Source organism: Gymnodraco acuticeps, unplaced genomic scaffold (genome assembly GCF_902827175.1).
Source record: "Gymnodraco acuticeps unplaced genomic scaffold, fGymAcu1.1, whole genome shotgun sequence".
Lineage (NCBI taxonomy): Eukaryota > Metazoa > Chordata > Actinopteri > Perciformes > Bathydraconidae > Gymnodraco > Gymnodraco acuticeps.
In genome coordinates this window covers 796096-819643 of record NW_022989854.1, presented here as the reverse complement: position 1 = coordinate 819643, position 23548 = coordinate 796096, and the positions used below count along the sequence as shown (strand labels likewise).

At 45.0% G+C, this 23548-nt stretch overlaps 1 protein-coding gene across 1 annotated transcript in view; it reads left to right on the top strand.

The window, feature by feature from the left end:
• Positions 1–23548, top strand: part of LOC117561906 (sodium/calcium exchanger 2-like) — a gene marked incomplete at its 5' end in the record, with an annotated part of 291101 nt that overhangs the window by 181007 nt on the left and 86546 nt on the right. The window contains 2 exon segments of the mRNA XM_034239574.1: positions 15173–15298; positions 15964–16162. Of these exon segments, the coding sequence (XP_034095465.1) occupies positions 15173–15298; positions 15964–16162 (325 nt within the window).

Sequence of the window (23548 nt, the reverse complement as noted above, 5' to 3'; positions counted from 1 at the left end):
ACTTTCCTGGAGCATCAGACAGACAAAGACTGACAAAGACAATAGAGTCCTGTTGGAGTCTCTAAGACTGACAAAGACAATAGAGTCCTGTTGGAGTCACGAGTGATGCAAAGAGGAGGTAAATCCTACTTTAAATGAGCCAAGTATCGCTGGTGTTTTTATCCAGTCTTGCTAAAAATCATGTGTATATTCTCCATTCCTGTTCATGTGTCTTCTCGCAATTATTACTGGCCCCGTGTATCTCGTAATCGATATAACCGGCCTGCTCTCGTCTATCCCACATGCTCCACTGAGATCCAACATCTAGTTTCAGGCGGCCTGTGGAACTGCCAGTCAGCTGTTCCTAAGGCTGACTTCATCTCTGGCTACGCCTCCCTGCAGTCCCTGGATTTCCTTGCTCTCACTGAGACCTGGATTACTCCATCCAACACATCCACCCCAGCAGCTCTCTCCACTGCATATTCCTTCTCCCATACACCCAGACCCACTGGCAGAGGAGGTGGCACTGGTCTCCTGCTCTCTCCCAAATGGAGCTTTTCCCTCTTCAAGCTACCTAACTTCACTCCTTCCACCTTTGAATTCCATGCCGTCACAGTAACCCATCCTATACAATTAACCATTGTTGTTCTCTTCCGTCCACCAGGCGCCTTGGGGGACTTTTTGGAGGAATTAGATAATCTCCTCTCACACATCCCTGAAACTGGCCCTCCCGCTGTACTTCTCGGAGACTTAAACTTTTTTTTTTTAGAATTAGAATTGGGAGGGATGAAACCCCTCTTTAATGGTCACACATGCAGAGCACACAGCACACACAGTGACATTTGTTCTCTGCTTTTAACCCATCCTAGTACCAGGAGTCTAGAACTAGGAGCAGTGGACAGGAGGTTGAAGTCATCTGAAGACATCTGAACTAACATCTCTTTTAACCACCTTTGCTTTCTCACTGTCTCCGTCCCCACCAACTCATAAAGCTGGCAATGTCCTTGATCTCATATTCTCAAGGAACTGCTCTACTTCTAACCTCTCTGTAAACCCGCTCCACACTTCCGATCACTTCTTCATTTCATTCTCTCTATCCCTTTCCAAACACAACAAACTAATCTCTTCTAACTCTGCACCTGTCCGCCGTAACCTTCGTTCCCTCTCCCCCTAGTCTTACCTCATCGGTGCTCTCAGCCCTCCCTTCCTCTGACTCGTTCCAACTCCTGCCTCCAAACTCTGCTGCAGAAACTCTCCTCTCTACTCTCTCATCCTCTCTGGACTCTCTCTGTCCTCTCACATCTCGGCAGGCTCGTCAGTCCCCTCCTGCTCCCTGGCTAAATGACGCACTGCGTGCTAATAGAACCATCCTTCAGGCAGCAGAGCGGAAACGGTGGAAATCCAAACACCATGACGACCTCCTAACCTATCAGGCTCTCCTATCCTCTTTCTCTGCTTCGATCTCTCAGGCAAAAAGCACTTTCTTTCAAGATAAGATCCAATCTTCCTATTCCAATCCCAAAAGACTATTTTCCATCTTCTCCTCCCTCCTGGACCCCCCCCCCCCCCCCAAAGCCCCTTCCCCCTCCTCCCTTCTTCCAAGCGACTTTGTTAACTACTTTGAAAAAAAGGTTGATGATATTCACTCTTATTTTTCTGACTCACCTTTACTCACCGCTGGGTCACCAGACCCACCTTTCACCCACACACTAACCTCCTTTTCCCCTCTCTCTCCAAGTGAGGTTCTTACCCTCATTACCTCTGCCCGTACTACCACCTGTCCTCTGGACCCTATCCCCTCAAACCTCCTTCAGACTATCGCTCCTGATATTCTACCGTTTCTCACCCATTTCATCAACACTTCTCTAACTTCTGGCCACTTTCCAAACAGTCTCAAGGAGGCAAGAGTAAACCCTCTCCTAAAGAAACCCACTCTCAACCCGTCTGATGTTATAAAACTACAGGCCTGTCTCTCTCCTCCCGTTCCTGTCTAAAACTAAGATAACTGTCTGTTATCTCCATCAGAACAACCTTCTGGATCCGCACCAGTCTGGTTTCAAGGCAGGTCACTCCACAGAAACTGCCCTCCTAGCTGTCACTGAGGAACTGCACACTGCCAAAGCAGCCTCCCTCTCCTCTGTCATCATCCTTTTGGACCCGTCTGCTGCATTCGACACGGTGAATCATCAGATTCTCCTTCGCACTCTCCAAGAACTTGGAGTTTCAGGCTCTGCACTTTCCCTCCTCACCTCATACCTCGAAGACCGCACCTACAGGGTCACTTGGAGAGGGTCCGAGTCCGACCATTGTCAATTAACTACAGGGGTCCCTCAGGGCTCTGTCCTTGGTCCCCTCCTCTTCTCTCTGTACACAAACTCGCTCGGATCAGTCATTAGCCCGCATGGTTTTTCATACCACTGCTACGCTGATGACACCCAATTCATTCTGTCCTTTCCCCGCTCAGAGACCCAGGTCGTGGCACGCATCTCTGCTTGTCTAGCAGACATCTCTCAGTGGAGGTCTTCTCACCACCTCAAGCTCAACCTTGACAAGACTAAGCTGCTTTTTCTTCCGGGAAAAGATTGTCCCACTCTTGACCTGACAATCAACATCGGCACCTCTGTTGTTCCCCTGACTCAGACTGCAATGAATCTGGGTGTGACCCTAGATAACAACCTGTCCTTCACTGCAAACATCACTGCTACAACCCGCTGCTGCAGATACACGCTTTACAACATCAGGAGGATACGTCCCCAGCTGACACAGAAAGCCACGCAGGTTCTGGTCCAGGCTCTCGTCATCTCACGCCTAGACTACTGCAACTCCCTCCTGGCTGGTCTACCTGCATGTGCCATCCGACCTCTGCAGCTCATCCAGAATGCAACGGCTCGTCTGGTCTTCAACCTTCCTAAATGTTCCCACACCACGCCGCTCCTCCGCTCCCTTCACTGGCTTCCGGTAACTGCTAGAATCCACTTCAAGACACTGGTACTTGCGCACCATGCTGCGAATGGATCTGGCCCTTCCTACATCCAGGACATGGTTAAACCGTACACCCCAGCACGTGCACTCCGCTCTGCATCAACCAAACGGCTCGCTGCACCGTCACTGCGAGGGGGACCCAAGTTCCCATCAGCAAAAACACGTGGGTTTGCTATCCTGGCTCCAAAATGGTGGAATGAGCTCCCCATTGACATCAGGACAGCAGATAGCTTGCACACCTTCCGGCGCAGACTGAAAACTTATCTCTTTCGACTCCACTTCGAGCAATAGAACTATTAACAAAGCACTTATATACTAACAAAAGACTGGCTTATCTAAAGCTACACTGAAAAAATGAATACTTTGGACTAACTTAAAAAAAAATCGCTAATTTGTTACAGCTAATTTTTTTAGTTTATTCCAACTTCATTTTTTTACCTAAAAAAATTAATTTGAATCAAGTTAAAAATATTGCTTCCGTCTAAGATATATATTTACATTCACACAAAGTAATAAGATGATTCATTCTAAAGACCGCAGAACATGTATTACTTTGTTATAACTTAATTTTTCCTTTTGGACTAACCTCATATTTTATGTTTGTGAACAAATATTTAAAAAAAATACTTCATTTTGTTGCAGGCAATATTTTTTATTATAGCTTTAAAATATTTTCTTTTATTACAAAGCAAAAACTGGAATGTACTTCAATACAATACTGTGTTTTGTTTACTGTAAACAAATTACATTTTGACTTAAACTTATAACACTTTGTTTAGCTCAGTTCACATAAAGACAGGAATATTCTCTTCAAAAGACCTTAACATTTATTGGGATGTCTTTAAAATATGCATCACCTATTCTGTTTTATAAAATACAATATGTTTTTAATTAAAAATAAATACATCAATAATTTAATACAATTAATTGAGTAAATGATGTAACCAATTTGCACTTATGTAAAAAATAAATAAAAGCAAATCAAGATCACTTTGGCTTTTTTTTTTTTTTACAAAACTCTCCTGTAGCCTTAACTATATACATCACAAATATGCATATGAACATGTTAAACTAGCTTGCATATCCCTCCTTTAAAATGTAAATATGTAATGCGTTTAAACCTGGCTGCCTTTTAATAAAACACTAGAACGTATGCATGACATCTTGTTTTTTTTTTACATTTTTAAACACTTCAACAATATTTTCTGCAGCTCTTAATTACAACTTCAGATAAACATGTATTAGCCATTAAGAAGGGTTTAAGTAGCATTACCAGAATCTGTGAAGTCACATTCTTTTTTAACTTCAAATGAAACATACAGAGGCCAAAGCAATTAAGCAACGAAAAATGCAGTTCAATCCCTAGCATTGCAATCTTTGAACAAGGTTGGCCTTTTGTGTCAGTTCAATCATTTCAACAAGTTCTTGTAGAGACTGAGCTGGAGGGTGTGGACAAGATGTCAGTATCGTCTGATTGAGCAGACACTGCTTCTTCACAGACGGTAAAGATGTATTCTTGGACACCATCATCAGGTATTGGGATGACCTTGATAGTTGTCAAATCTTCAAGGTCAGCCGTGGATGTCAGGTCAATGTCTCCACCTATAGAGTGCCACAGTGACGTATCCTAAAACCCGGAAGTAAGTCAGCATTTTACCACTTCCGGTTCCTTCGACAAAAAAGCAATGCAATTTCTCCATAGGATTTTAGAAAATAGCTGGAAATAAGGTCTGTGGTTGACACACATTTAAGAGACGGATCACGTTTTGTTCAGCCGGATAATATCCACATGTCTACCCTACTTTTATAATTTTCGAATAATAAATCTATTGATCATAAATCCATCAATTAGATTTATGATCCGGCTGAACAAAACGTGATCCGTCTCTTAAATGTGTGTCAACCACAGACCTTATTTCCAGCTATTGCATATTGAAATTGCATTGCTTTTTTGTCGAGGGAACCGGTAGGAGTTTACTTCCGGGTTTTAGGATGCGTCACTGTGGCTCTCTATTTCACACACTTTCCTGACTTCATTAGTAAGCTGCGCCATTGTCTCCATTAGGCAGAACTAGCTTCCTGGTGTCATCGGGATTCAGAAGAATTTGTAACTTGGCTGGCGTTTTCACGGTCATGTCAAGCAACCCAAAAGGAACTGGAAAAAACAAGAACATAAACAATGATATTAGTAATAGTGCAATGATACACTGACGACTGAATGTCAGTGTATGTCTCACAATAGTGACATGCCTGGAATGACAGAGCAAATGATTGCCACCAGGAGCTTTTGTTCAATAAACATACAGATGTGAGGATTGACTTTACATGCAACAATATTAATGAAGTGCAGTCTTGTATTTTTCATTTACTTGTACAATACATACTTGTTCTCATTTAACTTTAATATTTTAAATTACCTTAACATTTGGGTACCTAGCTAGATATATTATCACTTGAGATTAGAGTAGAGTAACGCAGCCTCCACACGGCAGCGTACGTTGAAGCTTGCCGGCGGGCGTGTCTGAAGCTCGACCAAAATTCAATCACATCAATCTCCCGCCCCAGACACACAAGCACGCTTCCGTCGAAGCTTGAAAAGTTGAACTTTTCTCAACTTTTCAAGCGAGCAACAGAGGCAAAGTGAAGCGACGGAAGCACAATGCAGTTCGGCAAAGCGTGACGTCACCCCATTCAAAGTGAGTGGGAAGCTGCGTTGAAGCTTCAAGCAGGGTTCGAGTTATAAACTGAGCTCCACACACACACACACACACACACACACACACACACACACACACACACACACACACACACACACACACACACACACACACACACCAGCAGCAGCAGCCCTCTACTTGCTACAAACTTAAATATGAAAAGGTTCAACGACGCACACACATCATCTCGGCTCGCGCAGTACGCTCACAGGCATAGATTGCGCAACCTTGGAAGTGCAGGCATATTGTCATCAAGAGATACGTAGTTCTTTTGGAAAACATGTTTTGAGTTTAGCCTATTCACCTCGTTAGCATAAATAATACTCATTACATTGACACATGCATTATTTTTGATTAAAATAATGGTTGTTGGTAATGTATTAGCGACCCACACAGATGATTTCACTGCGTCCGTGGGAGCTCAGACCCCTGGCTTCAACGCACGTTGCCGTGTGGACGGGCCGTAAGTCTCCATTTTGGGTTTTTCAATCCTTTTTAAACGTACATGAAAACTACTTGCAGTTCATTTTGGAACTTACCAAATCAGCATACATTGTGACCTTCAGTGGAAACAGCAAACCTGTAAACATAGAGGAAATAAATAAATAAACAAGGTGTATTTAAACAATCTTAACCCAGCATAAATCACACACCCTCAAAGCATGGTCAACAAGACGGGCAGCGTGTTACAAGGAGATTCGGGTTGTTTCCCCCTCCCCACTGTTTACAGTCCCCTCCGGAGCGGCATGGTCCGAGTGCGGGTTGCTGCAGCCTGCAGAGCAGAGATACACCTTCAGCCACATAACTATAGTGGTCCCGGAGCTTTAATAACGGCTCGCCAAAAGTATAAACATCTCTAACGCTGGCTGGGGTCTGGCTGTTAGTGTATTTAATTATATGCTGCAGTGTTTTTTATGAGCAGAGCACGCATTTTAAATGCATTTTTTTAATGAAAACATGCGATGCTGATTAAGTTATAGCGTTGTACTATGTGCTCTGTTTAGCCCCCGACAGCCCCAGCCCCTGTTCATAAACAAGCTTGAATTAAACACTCTCGTTTTTTACTCCAAAGGCCCATGCCACTCACAGTTATATGCATTTCAGTCACCAAATTCATAAAACATTTTCAGGGACCTTTACTTTCTTCTCCCCACTTTGCCTCACCTGCCAGCTCTGCGTGTGTGTGTCGGAGCACACCAGCACGCCCGGGCCTTCATCAGACCACACACAGAGCAGACTGGCGCGGTTTTCTCGTCTACGGGTATATATATAACGTATATATTAAAAATAAATAACGTTCGCAACAATTCAACCTTTTCACTAGTCACACTAACACAACAGAAGTTCACCCCATGCATGATACATTTATGAAAATGACCTGGTTAGCTTAAAAACAAGCTAACACGTAGCTAAACTTGCTAAACCATAGCCCCATATAAAATACATGTGAAACCAATATAACATTTGCAACTATTTAAACTTTTCACTAGTCAAACCGGCACAACAAAAAAATCGCCACTTGCATGATAAATGCATGAAAATTATCTGGTCAAGTATGGAGCTATTTTTGATCATTCAAAAAAATAAAATGTATTTGAAAGTTCAAGTTTTTATCCTGAACTTTGAAAAATACAATGATGTATTCAAAATAAAAATAAGTATTTGAAATAATTTTTCAAGTTGAATATTATTTTGATTCAGTTCAGCAATTTTTTGAATAAAATATTTATTTTCAGATTTCACTTTTATACATATTTTGATATTTGAATCCTTATTTTTTTCAGTTGCAGATTTTTCGTTTTCAGATTCAAAACAATTATTGTTTCAGTTTAAAATCTTGTTTTTTCAGGTTTCACATTGCTTTTCACCTTCAGATCGTTTTTCACATTCAGATCTTTTTTTTTCGCTTTCAGACTTTTGGCCCTGATGTTGCTTGGGGGGGCGGGGCTTAGCAAAGAGTAGTTTGGCTTCCAGAGTGGCAGGTTGGTGGCAGGCCTCCCTCTGTCATGTTGCCTTCATGGATGTTAGGTAGCGCGAGAAATATAACTTAATACTTTCTTTACACAATACTCCCGTGATTGGTGGTAAACTGATACCAGCGTCAAATATCCGTTAAGCGAGCTGTTGAGCATCGTAGTTGGCAACAATCAAGGTATAAGAGCAGTACACTGTGCTAGAATGTCAAATTACGTATCGGCAATCAAGCATTGTCCTTCCCAGACCCGGCGCCAGAACAAATCTAAAGGGAGGGCATATGATTTTCATGGGAGGGCACACAACACCGTCACGTGCTGCGGGCCTGCGGCACAATATATCAAACAGCAAGGCCAACAGCATTGCGCAAAGACGCACACTTATCGCAAATACATACACAAATAAAGGGCAACATAGAAACCACTTTTGAAACATTGTGTGCGTGGCAGCACAGACTGGTAAATCATGAGCAAGGCACACTGGTTAAGGATGGCAGCTTCCTCATCGCTGCACTCGGAGAGAAATAGTAGAGACGGAGACGATGAGCTGCTGTTAGCTCTATTATGGCATTGTGCATGTCGTGAGAGGTGTATGTTGCTGTGTGGGGAATGCTGTCCATTATTTTGGCCAACTCTGCATCTTTGTGCAGTGTATACTCAAACAGTGATAGGAAGAGCCCACTGCCTGACTCGGACATGCTGTGGAGTGAATCGTGGTCACCTCTGAGAGGGAGTTGGTTGACAGCTAAAAAAGCTATAATATCAACGACAGCTGACACGTAATAACGGCTCCGTGCCAGCTGATCTGCACCAAAGTACTCATTTCCTTATTTGTTTCCTCGCGTATCTGTCTCTCTCTCCACAAACTCTCACATGAAATGTGTTCTTTTGATGCGGCATGCCTTAGCAGTCCTTTATCAGTCTGTAATGCGTGTTTCCAGTCGCAAAAACCTTTGACAGTAAAAGCCGCATCAGATGAAGACGTATTTACTTTAAACTGTCTACAGGGGAAACAAAAGGCTGCGTCTGCTTTTAACGAATATTCAAGCCATGGTCTGTTGTGTACCATGCAGCGGCAAAAGTGCGCTTCTTTCCTGAAAACAATCTCCCTGGATAACGATCCAGTTTCACCTGGTTGGGTTTATTAACCCCAAGATCATCTGGGGCTGTTGGTCTTTGAGCGGTGTGCTGCAAGGTAGCATCTGTAGTGGAGGCACCGGCACGGAGCAGGAGGAGGATGCTGGCGGGTGTGGTGCAGGGTGTGGCACCGCAGGTGGTGATGGTAGGGGCACAAGGAGCTGTGCCTTGGAGGACAGCGTTGGTGGCGGCCGCCTTGATGAGTCATGGATTGGGCTCGCTAACTCAGCCCCGGGGTTTGCCGAGGTCAAGTTTGTGACATTAAGGCGTGCTGCTGCAACGGCAGGTGCAGGGTCGCCAGCTGCTGCATCGGCTGCAGTTCTTCGTTTTAATAAATCCTTTGACCTTTTGAGCCAATTTCTGATGTCCATTGTGTAATTCAAACATAAATGGGAGTTTACAGAATGCACAATAAACAAATCCAGAATATAATAGAGTGTGATGCTGTGATTGGTCTAAATGTGGACGAATCACAAATCACAACAGACACATGAATTTATTTGACGTAGCCTGCGATTTTTTTTTTTTAGTTACTATCTGACATCACATACATCGTGCATAAAAGTTCACAGTTTATTTATAATAAAAAAAATTGAAATTTTTTTTTTTTATAAATAATAAAAATCGTGTTTATTGGGGGAGGGCAAGAATGTCAAATGGGAGGGCCTGGCCCTCCCACGGCGCCGGGCATGGTCCTTCCCCATTTCCACGTAGCTCCATGAACGCAGTTTTGTTTGGTTTGGCTTGGTTTTTGCATCAGAATCAGAATACCTTTAGACCCCGCACAAAACAACATATATAGACTATAACACCTCTTGTTGACAAATAACATCTATGTGCAATATTTGCAATATGTGCAATATATATGCCGTTAAAAACTGTGCAATATATACCTGGCTGCTAAATCCGCAGAACTGTTACAGGGTGTGTATTGTGTAACTTTAAAAAATATATAATTTCTTTTTTTAATCTTTAATACTTTTTTTATGCATGCTTTAGGTAACATTACGCTGTCTTTGGCTCTTCTCTGCTGTAACAATGTAAATGTATCCCCTGTGGGACGTCTAGGGGCTGTGCTGGTTCTATAGTCTGACCGCTGCAGGAAGGAAGGACCTATCTCTCCGTGAGACAGCAGGGGATGGCGTCAGGTCCACCAGAACAACCTGCTGGCTCGTTGCGGATACGTAATTTCACATTCTAGCACAGTGTATTGCTCTTATATACCTTGATATTTGCCAACTACGATGCTCAACAGCTAGCTTAACGGAACGCTGGTATCAGTTTGGTTTCCCACCAATCACGGGAGTATTGTGTATAGAAAGTGTTGAGTTATATTTCTCATGACAGAGGGAGGCCTGTCACTCAGGAAGCCAAACTACTCTTTGGTAAGCCCCCCCCCCCCCCAAGCAACACCAGGGCCAAAAGTCTGAAAGCGAAAAAAAACGATCTGAAAGTGAAAAACGATCTGAAGGTGAAAAGCAATGTGAAACCTGAAAAAACAAGTTTTGAATCTGAAAACGAAAAATCTGCAACTGAAAACAATAAGGATTCAAATATCAAAATATGTATAAAAGTGAAATCTGAAAATAAATATTTTATTCCAAAAAACTGCTGAACTGAATCAAAATAATATTCAACCTGAAAAATTATTTCAAATTCTTATTTTTATTTTGAATACATCATTGTATTTTTCAAAGTTCAGGATAAAAACTTGAACTTTCAAATAAATAGTATTTTTTTGAATGATCAAAACTTATGACCCTGAAATAGCTCCATAGTTAAGCCATCCTTAAAATAAATTGTGACACGTTAAACTTTGCTAACACATAGCTAAATACAAAGACAGATGGTAAATTAGTTGTTTATCTTGGCACGACACTAAATGGATAAACATTTAAACATAGTTTAAAAAAAAAAAAAAAAAAACATTTCAAATCCATACCTTATTTAAAAGTGTTTTTGGGTCATACACTCTCACAGACAGTGGGTAGCGGTGTAATGGCGGCTGCAGCAAATCTTGAAGTCACCTTGCTTTGTACGTCACGTGGTCATGTGAAATGCTTTGAAGTGAAAATAACGATTTAGGTTAAATATTGTTTTTAAGTTATTTCAGGGGGGGGTGTGTCTTGCTTCTGGGCAAACGGAAAAAATCATGTCAAAAACAGAAACCATGATTCTTAATTAGACCAATTTAAAAATGTACTTTTATTAAATGTCCGACACCTCAGGAGGGGGGAAGCAGGGAACCATCCAAGCTGTGTACAGTAAGGATGGGACGTTGTTGACCTCAACTGATGGAGTGTTAGGGCGTTGGAAGGAACACTTTGAGGAACTCCTGAACCCGACAACTCCGCCCTCTATGTTAGAGGCAGAGCTGGAGTATGACGGGGGATCAACACCAATCTCCCGGGGGGAGGTCACTGAGGTTGTTAAACAACTCCACAGTGGCAAAGCCCCGGGGGTGGATGAGATCCGCCCGGAAATGCTGAAGGCTCTGGGTGTTGAGGGACTGTCATGGTTGACACGTCTCATCAACATTGCGTGGAAGTCGGAAACAGTACCGAAGGGGTGGCAGACCGGGGTGGTGGTTCTCCTTTTTAAAAAGGGGGATCAGAGGGTGTGTGCCAATTACAGAGGCATCACACTACTCAGCCTCCCCGGGAAAGTTTACTCTAAGGTACTCGAAAGGAGGGTCAGGCCGATTGTCGAACCTCAGATTGAGGAGGAACAATGCGGATTCCATCCTGGTCGTGGAACGACGGATCAGCTTTTTACTCTCGCAAGGATCCTGGAGGGGGCCTGGGAGTACGCTTATCCGGTCTACATGTGTTTTGTGGACTTGGAGAATAGCACTTAGTGTACTTATATGATTCTGTTTTCTTCTAGTTTGTATCTTCTTGGTCGAATGCACTTAATGTAAGTCGCTTTGGATAAAAGCGTCAGCTAAATGCAATGTAATGTAATGTAATAACTGTATTAGGTTAGTTGAAAGCAATAATATTAAGTTTAAATAGGTTCAACTTAATATTCTTGCTTTCAACTAACATAATACAGTTATATCAAATCTGTTGGCATTATACATTTAACTAAAGTCAAGGTTTACCATAAATGTGGGATTGCATATATTTGAATGGCCAGTGCACCTACCTGGATGGTGTAGAATTAGAACTGCGACACCTTCACTGAGCCAACAGTCCCATCCGCAGGAATGCCGTTAAGAATGAAAACAGAAACATTTTGCACCTTTTGTTTATTGCACTCCATTCCCTCATGCTGTGTCTGGTCATTTCTTACCTCATAAAAAAGACTGTACTGTCATTTATTCAACATTACGATGTTTGCGGAGACTGGAAAAAGAGAGTGGAGAGCAAAGAAAGTTTTTAATTCACACGTTCTCACTGCAGAATGTGCTCTGTAATACGTCTCTAATCTCGTTTCCCAGGTTTTGTGTCTGTGAAAAATGCAGTGAACATAGGAAACACAATTTCTGCTGTTATGATGAGGACACTAATGTGCAAAGAGTTGATTATTTCCTTGCGGGAGACGGCAAAATTGTCTGATAAAATGTTGGAGCTGTTACCAACTCATGCAAACTATGTCCCGTTTTACTTGTTAGAGTATAGACACTTAACTCAAGTTGAGGCAGAGGGATTGAAGATTACATTATCCACATTTAAATCTGTTAGCAGCATGCTGAAATGTTAGATAGAGGGAGAGGAGAGGGTACATGTTTACAATGACAGACGATAATACGATAATGAGTCCAGTAAAGTGACACAGGGAGGACCATCCACACCAAAACTGCTGCTCATTTTTTTGCATTTTCGAAAGATAATACTATTATTGGTTATTGGCTCAAAATGTTTAGTCTAGTTTTGCCAGGTAAAGTCAGGAGGACTTTGATTTCATTAAAAAGATAAATGCAAAACAAACCCCGACTTTTGTTAGTGTAGACACAGCTTCTGATCTTGCCAGTTCAAATAGGCTGTGTTCCGAATTGGATAGTAAGGTACCGCCTAACACACTCAGTCAGTGTGTTCTGCATGTCCATTAATAAACAAGTACGTTTATCAGGAACTGCTTCAAATCCCACACACAAAGAGAATACTGATAGCTATTTATCAGAACTCTTTAGTTCTCATGAACTAAGTACAGATCGCGTTCACACCGGAATAAGTCCCTGAGGGAGGATTAGGCAAATGAAGCCGCTAACGTCACTTCTTCTTCTTCTGCTTTGGGTTTACTGGCAGGCCGCAAACAACTTCATGGCGTATGTGACGTGCGGTGAGGTTCATGGCTGGTGAGGCACTGACTCTTTCAGAGTCAGATTTAGAAATATTATATTTTGACCTTAATCAAAATGTTCGGTTATTTTCAAAAGCTTTTTTAGTCTGATGTTTCGATTCATTTTAAACAGACTTTTCAACAAAAGGATACCCAAAATCTAAATATTGGATTGTTCTTTCTTAGTAAGATCCCATGTTCATTCAAATGGTGGTCTTACCTTGACTTGAAGATGAAGTCCATGCTGTCCTTCTGGACAACAATCTCTATTACTTTTTTGTAAAAGTCCTCCTTATCTTCCTGTAGTTTCAAAAGTCTAGTTTGTTGTTTGCGTCTACCGTCTCTGCGTAGAATAACAGTAGCAACAAGAACCTGTGGGCTCACGTTCGCCCCCTTCAGTGCGGCAGAGGTTATGGCTGCCTCCCCTGGTGCTTTTTTCATTGCCGTTGTATGATGAGACCAGCGGGCCTAAATATCATATATACGTGAAATAAGTTATTTAGAGACTATGGATGGCGAGGATAAATGTAATAAAGGGATCTACAAACATTACATTGGTGACATACAGTGAGATGGTGCAGGCATGCGCTTAGTGCCCGCTTTCCAGCCAGTTTCTGTGGGGTGACGCATTCTGAGGTGAGGCAGAGCTCATCTGTGCCTCACCTTACCCCACAGTAACTGGCTTGAGCGCGCTCACAAAATAAGTGCCCGCGTTAAATTAGTGCCCGCGCTCCAGCCAGTTACTGTGGGTTTACGTGAGGCAGAGCTCGTCCCTGCCTCACTTCTCATCGCTACCCATAGTTGTAGCGGAGCTCGGCCAATTTGCTGATTTTGACTATAAAAAGCGATTGGAATCAAACAGAAATCACATTTACAACACAGATCAGTGGAGACATTTTATTATTATTACTATTTAGTTTTTCTTTAGTTGTTTTTCCGTTACATTGGAGTATGACAGGTGAGGCTCTGCCTCCCCTGACTGCACGTCGCTGGTATACTGCCACCCGAAGTCCCCGGCCGGAAGTCCCCGGAGTTAGGACCAGCAGCTTCTACTGAAGCCTTCCGAGTAAATCGCCAGAACGCAGACACCTCCTCATCTCCACCACTCCCATGTTTTATTTTATGTTGCCATAAGTTAGTCTCTCTCCGTTGGTGCGCTGGGCTAATGCTAATAATGCTAATGCCAGCAAATATTATGGCGGCTTCACAAAACTTTTCAGAGTTTTACGGGGCGTGGTTTGCAATTCGCCCAGCCAATCAGGAATGGGAACCTTTTTCTCCCATGAAAGTACTACAAAAGGTGTGAAAAGGTTCTCATGAACTAACGTTTATTTTTGGTGTGAACGCAACATTTCAAGAACTATCGGAACTATACTGGGAAAAGTACTCTGATGTGAAAGCCCCTAATGTATATAGCAGAAATATTTCCCATTCTGGAGTTCCAAAATGTTTGTATATATTCAATTGACCACCTGCAAGTCCTTGATATTTAAGCCTTATTATTGCTTCGCCTACATCTTATGCCATGTGAGAAAGACTCATTTAGTCATTTTATTTTTTAAATGTTTGGCAATACAATCTTTTTTATCTAGTTAGCACTCTGCATCTTAATAATTTGAAAATGTTTCCAATGAGATTGCAGAAGTATTTTTGAACCCACGCCTGAAGCCTACGCATCGTTCAACAGAAGTTAAAACATGAAAGATTAGAGATCATCAGAAAGAGATTGCTTTTTAAAGTTCTGGCAGAAAACTGTGTGTTATCCTCCAATCCCAGCTGCAGAGTTAGCAGTGTGTGTGTGTGTGTGTGTGTGTGTGTGTGTGTGTGTGTGTGGTGTGTGTGTGTGTGTGTGTGTGTGTGTGTGTGTGTGTGTGTGTGTGTGTGTGTGTGTGTGTGTGTGGTGTGTGTGTGTGTGTGTGTGTGTGTGTGTGTGTGTGTGTGTGTGTGTGTGTGTGTGTGTGTGTGTGTGTTGTGTGTGTGTGTGTGTGTGTGTGTGTGTGTGTGTGTGTGTGTGTGTGTGTGTGTGTGTGTGTGTGTGTGCGTGCGCAAGTGCGTGCGTGAGTGCGTGGTTTAGATATTTCAATCTGCTCTGCTCTCCAGGTGATTCGTATCATAAAGGAGCTGAAGCAGAAGTATCCGGACAAAGAGCTGGACCAGCTGGTGGAGCTGGCCAACTACTACGCCCTGCTGCACCAGCAGAAGAGCAGAGCCTTCTACCGCATACAGGTGACACACACACACACACAGGTTCCAATATCAATTTACAAATTCCAATTCTGGGTTCTTAGCCCATTTCTCACACATTTTACATGAATAGTTCCTGAAGCCAGCCCACAAGGTTATGCAGACCTACAAAAGGACCTCTCAACTCATGATGAAACTACATCAAGTTTATAAAGTTCAATGAAACTTAACAACATGCATACTATTTTCTGATATACATTAAAAGTCTGAATATCACAAGTACAAGTGAATAACGTACGTTTCACTCATTGTACAAACAATTCAGCTTTTCCTGTGAAAATGTTGTTTTTAATAAATTGTAATTTTTTTAATAATGTTGAGGTGGTTGGATGAACTAGACAAACACGGTGGGGGTGTCACAGCATTTTAAGTAATTGCACTGATTTTAAAAACCAAACAATCAATCCATCGTTAAATAAAAAAAGAAAACAGCATATAAATCAATAAAAATCATCGTTAATACTTCAAAATGATCTCCACATTTGCTATTGATAGTATTTTCTCAATAAGTCCTTCCTTTGTTAGTGGTGAAAAATGACATTTAGAAAATCCCCGCCCTGTCTTTTACTTGTTGTGAACACTTTGCAAAAGGGAAGCAAAGTTGAAGGAATGAGTTATGTTTCTCCTGACGTCTCTCCTCTCTCCAGGCGACTCGTATGATGATCGGAGCGGGGAACGTCCTGAAGAGGCACGCAGCCGACAACGCTCGCCGCACAGCGGTCACCGACGAGGAGGCGCCAGAGGAAGAAGACAATGTGGGGATCTGCAGCCGCATCTCCTTCGAGAGCGCCCACAGTCAGTGCATGGAGAACTGCGGGGTCCTGACCCTGGCTGTGGTCTGCCAAGGTACACACATCAATATCATTCACAGGAACAAATAGAAACAAGTGATGAAATGAAAACAGATGGTCATGGTACAGCAGTCTCTATTTACATCAGGGGTGTTAAGGTGAAATGCAGTGGGGGGCTTACACAATCTTCTGTGCTTGTAGCCATCAGGCTCCACAACCAAGGGTTAACCATGTAACCCATTATAATAAGATACTTTTTATTCCTTAAATGAATGCTTACATCTGTTCTCGTTTATCAATCACTGTAATCTGCTGCAATCTCAACTCAAAGCACCAAGGCATATCTGCAGGTTGTTTTCACACACACCTCACGTCCCCCTTAGGTCAAAGAGAGGTAATGCATTCCAATCTTACTTTTTATTATTAAACATTCAAAAATATTATATTAGTTCTTATATATATTTGAGATATTTTTGTTTTAAATAAAGAAAAGTTAGAAATAACAAATCTTTATTTAAAAAAAACTAAGAATCACAATATCTGCCAGATTAATGTTGTGTAATTGTAGTTAGTAGAAATACCAATTAGCATTTATTTATTATTTAATCGTTTATTTGGTAGGGACAATGCACAGTAATGAACACTTAAAACATTCAAATGTATGAAGCGTAACAGTGCCAGATTTAGTTTTGAGCTAGTTTCCATTCGCAGTCCCTCACATAAAACATTTAAGAAAATTACATTTTACAAAAAAAGTTTACTCTAAGGTCTCGAAAGGAGGGTCAGGCCGATTGTCGAACCTCAGATTGAGGAGGAACAATGCGGATTCCGTCCTGGTCGTGGAACGACGGATCAGCTTTTTACTCTCGCAAGGATCCTGGAGGGGGCCTGGGAGTACGCTTATCCGGTCTACATGTGTTTTGTAGACTTGGAGAAGGCGTATGACCGAGTTCCCAGGGAGTTACTGTGGGAGGTGCTGCGGGAGTATGGGGTGAGGGGGTCTCTACTCAGGGCCATCCAATCTCTGTACTCCCAAAGCGAGAGCTGTGTCCGGGTCCTCTGCAGTAAGTCGGACCCATTTCCGGTGAGGGTTGGCCTCCGCCAGGGCTGCGCTTTGTCACCAATCCTGTTTGTAATATACATGGATCGGATTTCGAGGCGTAGTCATGGGGGAGGGGGTCTGCAGTTTGGTGGACTAAGAATTGCACCACTGCTTTTTGCAGATGATGTGGTTCTAATGGCTTCATCGGTCTGCGACCTTCAGCACTCACTGGATCGGTTCGCAACCGAGTGTGAAGCGGCTGGGATGAGGATCAGCACCTCCAAATCTGAGGCCATGGTTCTCAGCAGGAAACCGATGGACTGTCCACTTCAAGTAGGGAATGAGTCCTTACCCCAAGTGAAAGAGTTCAAGTATCTCGGGGTCTTGTTCTCGAGTGAGGGAACAATGGAGCGTGAGATGGGCCGGAGAATCGGAGCAGCGGGAGCGGTACTGCAGTCGCTTTACCGCACCGTTGTGACGAAAAGGGAGCTGAGCCAGAAGGCAAAGCTCTCTGTCTACCGGGCCATTTTCGTTCCTACCCTCACCTATGGTTATGAAGGATGGGTCATGACCGAAAGAACGAGATCGCGGATACAAGCGGCCGAGATGGGTTTTCTCCGCAGGGTGGCTGGTGTCTCCCTTAGGGATAAGGTGAGAAGTTCGGTCATCAGGGAGGGACTCGGAGTTGAGCCGCTCCTCCTTTGCGTCGAAAGGAGCCAGTTGAGGTGGTTCGGGCACCTAGTTAGGATGCCACCTGGGCGCCTCCCTAGGGAGGTGTTCCAGGCACGTCCAGCTGGGAAGAGACCAAGGGGTAGACCTAGGACCAGGTGGAGGGATTATATCTCTTCGCTGGCCTGGGAGCGCCTTGGGATCCCCCAGTCAGAGCTGGTTGATGTCGCCAGGGAAAATAAAGTTTGGGGCTCTCTGCTGGAACTGCTACCCCCGCGACCCGACCACGGATAAGCGGGAGAAGATGGATGGATGGATGGACATTTTACAAACATAGCAAAAACAAAATACATGATATGCAAAAAGCGCAAAAGAGCAAGAGCAGCATACACAAGTATTTATGACATGGTAATACAATAGCAACAACATATAAAGTGCAAGAAAAGATAAAAGAGCTACATAAAGTGCAAGAAGAGATACCCCTGTGTTAAAGTGCATTTAGCGGTGATTGTACGGATGTTTGTTTCTCAACCATTCTTTGAGTTGTCCTTTAAAGCTATTGAGAGTGGGAAAATCCCGTATCTCAGTTGGGAGGCTATTCCACAAAGAGCTGCCTTTAACGGAGAGGACATTCTGTCCAAAAGTGGTCCGTCTGCGGTGGATTTCACAGTCTCCTCTGGTTTCTGACCTAGTGCAGCGTCCAGTGTGTTTTCTGTGGAGGAATTCCCCCAAGGGAGGGGGGGTTAGTCCATGTAAACATTTATAACAAAAACACATACTTTTAAAAGACTTAAAATTGTCAAAACTCAAGAAATTGTGTTTTTCAAGGATGGTACAGTGGTGGTATGAATTTGGCTTTCTGTCAAACACTTGGATAGCTCTCTCGTACAGCTGTTCTATTGGTTTCAGGTGTGTGGCACAAGCAAACGACCAGTTTGTAAAACAGTATTCAATATGGGATAGGATCATACAGTGGAGGTATGACTTTGCAGCATCGACAGTTAAGAAAGGTCTAATTTGTTTAACATTTTTGCAAGTTCAATTTAACGGTATTGGATACTTTCTTAATATGTTTCTTAAAAGTCAAGTTCGAGTCCAGTATGACTCCAAGATACTTGGAGTGGGGGACTAGTTATATTTCTGCTCTGTTTAAAAACACATTGGATCCTTCGATTTTGACTGGTCGTTTACTGAACATCATGCATACTGTTTTTTTTGCATTTAACTGTAAGCAAATGTTGTTCAGCCAGTGTTGAACCTGTCACGATATTCATGTTATGTCACGTTTTTATGTCTAGGTTTGGGTGTTTTGCTGTTCTCCCTGTCATGTTTTCCTCCTGGTTTATTGTCTGGTCCTTTTCCCTGTGTTTTTCCTCCTGTCGCTAGTTTCCCTGGTGTGTCTAATTGTCTGATTGTGTTCACCTGTGGCCCTTGTGTTTCTCCTCCCCTGCCCGGCTGTTTCTCATCTTGTGATTACCCCTCCCTGTATTTAGTCTTGTCTCTTCCTGTGTTCAGTGTTGGTTCGTTGTTTGTCTTTCCCTTCATGTCACGCTCCATGTTTGTCCTTGAAGTTTGGTCCTGGATTATTTACTCGTGCTCCCCTGTTTTTTTGGTAATGCTAACTTTGTCTCGTTTTCTTTTGTCATTGGCTTTTTTTTGTAAATTAAAGCTCGCTTTTTGTTATATTCTGCATTTGGGTCCTACCTTTTCCACGCACCCTGACAGAATGAACCAACCAACTGTGGACTCAGCAGACTCAGATTATTTTGCTCTACAGGCGGAATGTCTTGGATACTCTCTGGAGTACATTTTTTATACTTGGAATGGCGCCTCATCTAGACGGGGGAGAGAGGCTGCGTTGAAGGAGGCACGTCAGGAGGTTGCTCACAAGCCCTGGCTCAGGAGCATGTTGCCTGAGTGGCTACAACCTTTCACAAGATGTCCTGAGGACTTGTCCCAAGCCTCTAACCCTTTCCTGGGGTATGACCAGGCCTTGGGAGGCCCATGGATCCTCCAAAGAATCTCTAGGAGACGCAAGACCAAGACTCCAGCATGTGCTCCAGTGGTCCCTGCTCCAGAACCGGCCCATACAGCCATGGTTCTGGCCCCAGCAGCCATGGTTCCGGCCCCAGCAGCCATGGTTCCGGCTTCAGTACCGGCCCCAGTAGCCATGGTCCCTACTCCAGTTTCGGCTCCAGGACTGGCTTACCAGCCGACGCCAGCTCCCCGAGTCCTGTCGGTGTACCGGCCGACTCCAGCACCTCGTCTCCTGTTGGCTCTCCAACTGACGCCAGCTCCCCGAGTCCTGTCGGCGTACCGGCCAACGCCAGCTCCCCGAGGCCTGTCGGTGTACCGGCCGACTCCAACACCTCGTCTCCTGTTGGCTCTCCAGCCGACGCCAGCTCCCCAGCCGACGCCAGCTCCCCGAGTCCTGTCGGCGTACCGGCCAACGCCAGCTCCCCGAGGCCTGTCGGCGTACCGGCGAACTCCAGCACCTCATATCCTGTTGGCTCTCCAGCCGACGCCAGCTTCCCGTGTCCTGTCGGCGTACCGACCGACACAAGTCCACTCTCAAGTCCCCTTTCAGGTCCCCTCTCGAGTCTCATCTCGAGTCCCCTCTCAAGTCTCCTCTCGAGTCTCCTCTCAAGTCCCCTCTCAAGTCTCCTCTCAGGTCCCCTCTCGAGTCCCCTCTCAAGTCCCCTCTCGAGTTACCTCTCAAGTCCCCTCTCTCGAGTTACCTCTCAAGTTCTCTCTCAAGCCCTCTCTCGAGGTCTCCTCTCAAGCCCTCTCTCGAGTCCCCTATCGAGTTCCCTCTCAAGTCACCGCTCGAGTTCCCTCTCAAGTCACCGCTCGAGTTCCCTCTCAAGTCACCGCTCGAGTTCCCTCTCAAGTCACAGCTCGAGTTCCCTCTCAAGTCACAGCTCGAGTTCCCTCTCAAGTCACCGCTCGAGTTCCCTCTCAAGTCTCTTCTCGAGTCTCCGTTCAAGTTCCCTCTCGAGATCCCTCTCAATTCACCTCTCAAGTTTCCTCTCGAGTTCCCTCTCAAGCCCTCTCTCGAGTCCCCACTCAAGTGCCGTTGGAGGTTCCGCTGGGGGTCCTGCCAACTCCATGTCCTGTCCCGTTGGGGATACCGCCGACTGCTCTCCTGCCGGGGGTTCTGCCAACTCCATGTCCTGTCCCGTTGGAGGTCCCGCCGACTACTCTTCTGCCGGGGGTCCTGCCAGCCCTATGTCCTGTGCCGTTGGAGGTCCCGCCGATTACTCTTCTGCCGGGGGTCCTGCCAACCCTGTGCCCTGTGCCTCTGGGGGTCCCGCCGACAACTCTTCTGCCGGGGGTCCTGCCAACCCTATGTCCTGTCCCGTTGGAGGTCCCGCCGACTACTCTTCTGCCGGGGGTCCTGCCAACCCCATGTCCTGTTCCGTTGGAGGCCCCGCCATCACCTGTCTCGCCGGGGGTCCTGCCAACTCCTTGTCCTCTTCCGTGGGGGATCTTGCCGACACCTGTCCCACCGGCTCCGGTTCCAGTCCGGTTGACAACGGGTCCTGCCCGGCCTCCGGAGCTGTCCGGTCTTCGCCCTCGGGCCCGGCCCCCTGAGAGCCGCGGTCTTCGCCCTCGAGCCCGGCCCCCTGAGAGCCGCGGTCTTTGCCCTCGAGCTCGGCCCCCTGACTTTCCCGGCCGCGGTCCTCGGCCACGGTCCTCTCCCTCAGACCCGGCCCCCTGACTCTTCCTGCCGCTGCCTTCGCCCTAGTGCCCGGTCCCCTGGGTTCGCCCGCTGTGGTCTTTGCCCATTTTTGGACTCTGCCTTGCCCCCGGGCCGTCTGCCCGAGACCCCCTCCTCGAACTCTGCCTTGCCCCCGGGCCGTCCGCCCGAGACCCCCTCCTCGAACTCTGCCTTGCCCCCTGGCCGTCCGCCCGAGACCGCCTCCTCGAACTCTGCCTTGCCCCCGGGCCGTCCGCCTGAGATCCCTTCCTGGTCCTCCGGACCCCCCTTTGGATTTTTTTTTTTTGGTATTTAGGGACGTCTAGTATCCGTCCCTTGAGGGGGGAGTTCTGTCACGATATTCATGTTATGTCACGTTTTTATGTCTAGGTTTGGGTGTTTTGCTGTTCTCCCTGTCATGGTTTCCTCCTGGTTTATTGTCTGGTCCTTCTCCCTGTGTTTTTCCTCCTGTCGTTAGTTTCCCTGGTGTGTCTAGTTGTCTGATTGTGTTCACCTGTGGCCCTTGTGTTTCTCCTCCCCTGCCCGGCTGTTTCTCGTCTTGTGATTACCCCTCCCTGTATTTAGTCTTGTCTCTTCCTGTGTTCAGTGTTGGTTCATTGTTTGTCTTTCCCTTCATGTCACGCTCCATGTTTGTCCTTGAAGTTTGGTCCTGGATTATTTACTCGTGCTCCCCTGTTTTTTTGTAATGCTAACTTTGTCTCGTTTTCTTTTGTCATTGGCTTTTTTTTGTAAATTAAAGCTCGCTTTTTGTTAATACTGCTTTTTGGTCCTACCTTTTCCACGCACCCTGACAGAACCTTGTCCAATGCATTTGAGAGACAGGATGTGATTATTTCAGTATTTTTCCCCTGTACAAAGATGACCGCATCATCGGCATACATTTGTACATTCAAATCAGGGCATACATTAGGCAAGTCATTAATGTACAGAGAAAACAGTAATGGTCCAAGAATGGAACCTTGTGGAACCCCAACAGGCAGGGGTGGTGGGTACTGTAGGCTAGGGAAGGCTAACGGCCCGTCCACACAGCGGCGTGCGTTGACGCTTGGCGGTGGGCGTGTCTGAAGCTTGGGGATTTTTTGCGAGCAACGCGACCAACAACCAATCTCATGAATCTCCCGTCCCCGACATACAAAGCAATAGCAATGTTAAAACGAAGTAAACTGGATATAAAATCCCCAAACAGGCGAAAACCTACCAGTTTAATCCACTGTCTCTGCCACCTCCCTCCATGCCTCGCTCCTCCGGTTTGTATCCCGGTAGATGAACAGAGACTGATCATACAGCACCGGGTGATTCACTACCACTATAATGAATTTTCCCTCAATTTTTTTGGAATATGAGGAAATTACCTGCGTAGTCTCTCCCAGCATACACGCGGTTTGATTGGCTAGCACTTGTACTGGCAGATGTGCATAAACGGGATTACATTGGCTGACGCCTCCATCGAGGCGTCAAAAGTTGAACATTGCTCAACTTTTGAAGCCAGCAACGCCAGCAACGCTCCACGTCACTTCCCAAAATGCAGTTCGGCTAAAAGTGACGTCACCCCATTCAAAGTGAATGGGCAGAAGCGTTGGAAGCTTCAACGCACGCCGCTGTGTGGACGGGCCGTAAGCCTTCCCAAATATTTGTGTCACTGCATCCTGGTAAAATAAAAATATAATGTATAATGTTTGTGTCTTTGACATTAGCGCTGCTATGCAGCCACCTGTGCCCTGTTCTACGAAGCCGGTTCAACAGACCCTGGATATGTTTGAGTTATCTTCACAAACGAGATCTCGCTAACGGCCCGTGCACACAGTGGCGTGCGTTGTCGCTTGCGGTCCTACGACGCAGCGGTTCTCTCTCCAGCTGAGAGCGCGTTCATGTGAAAGGGGCAGGGTTAGCAATATTTGACCAATCAGAAACAGGGACAAGTGTACTGACAGCGAAACGTCATACTTCATTAATGAAAAGTAGACTTTAAACATCCATGACTTAAACATATAATCCAGGATACAAGCCAC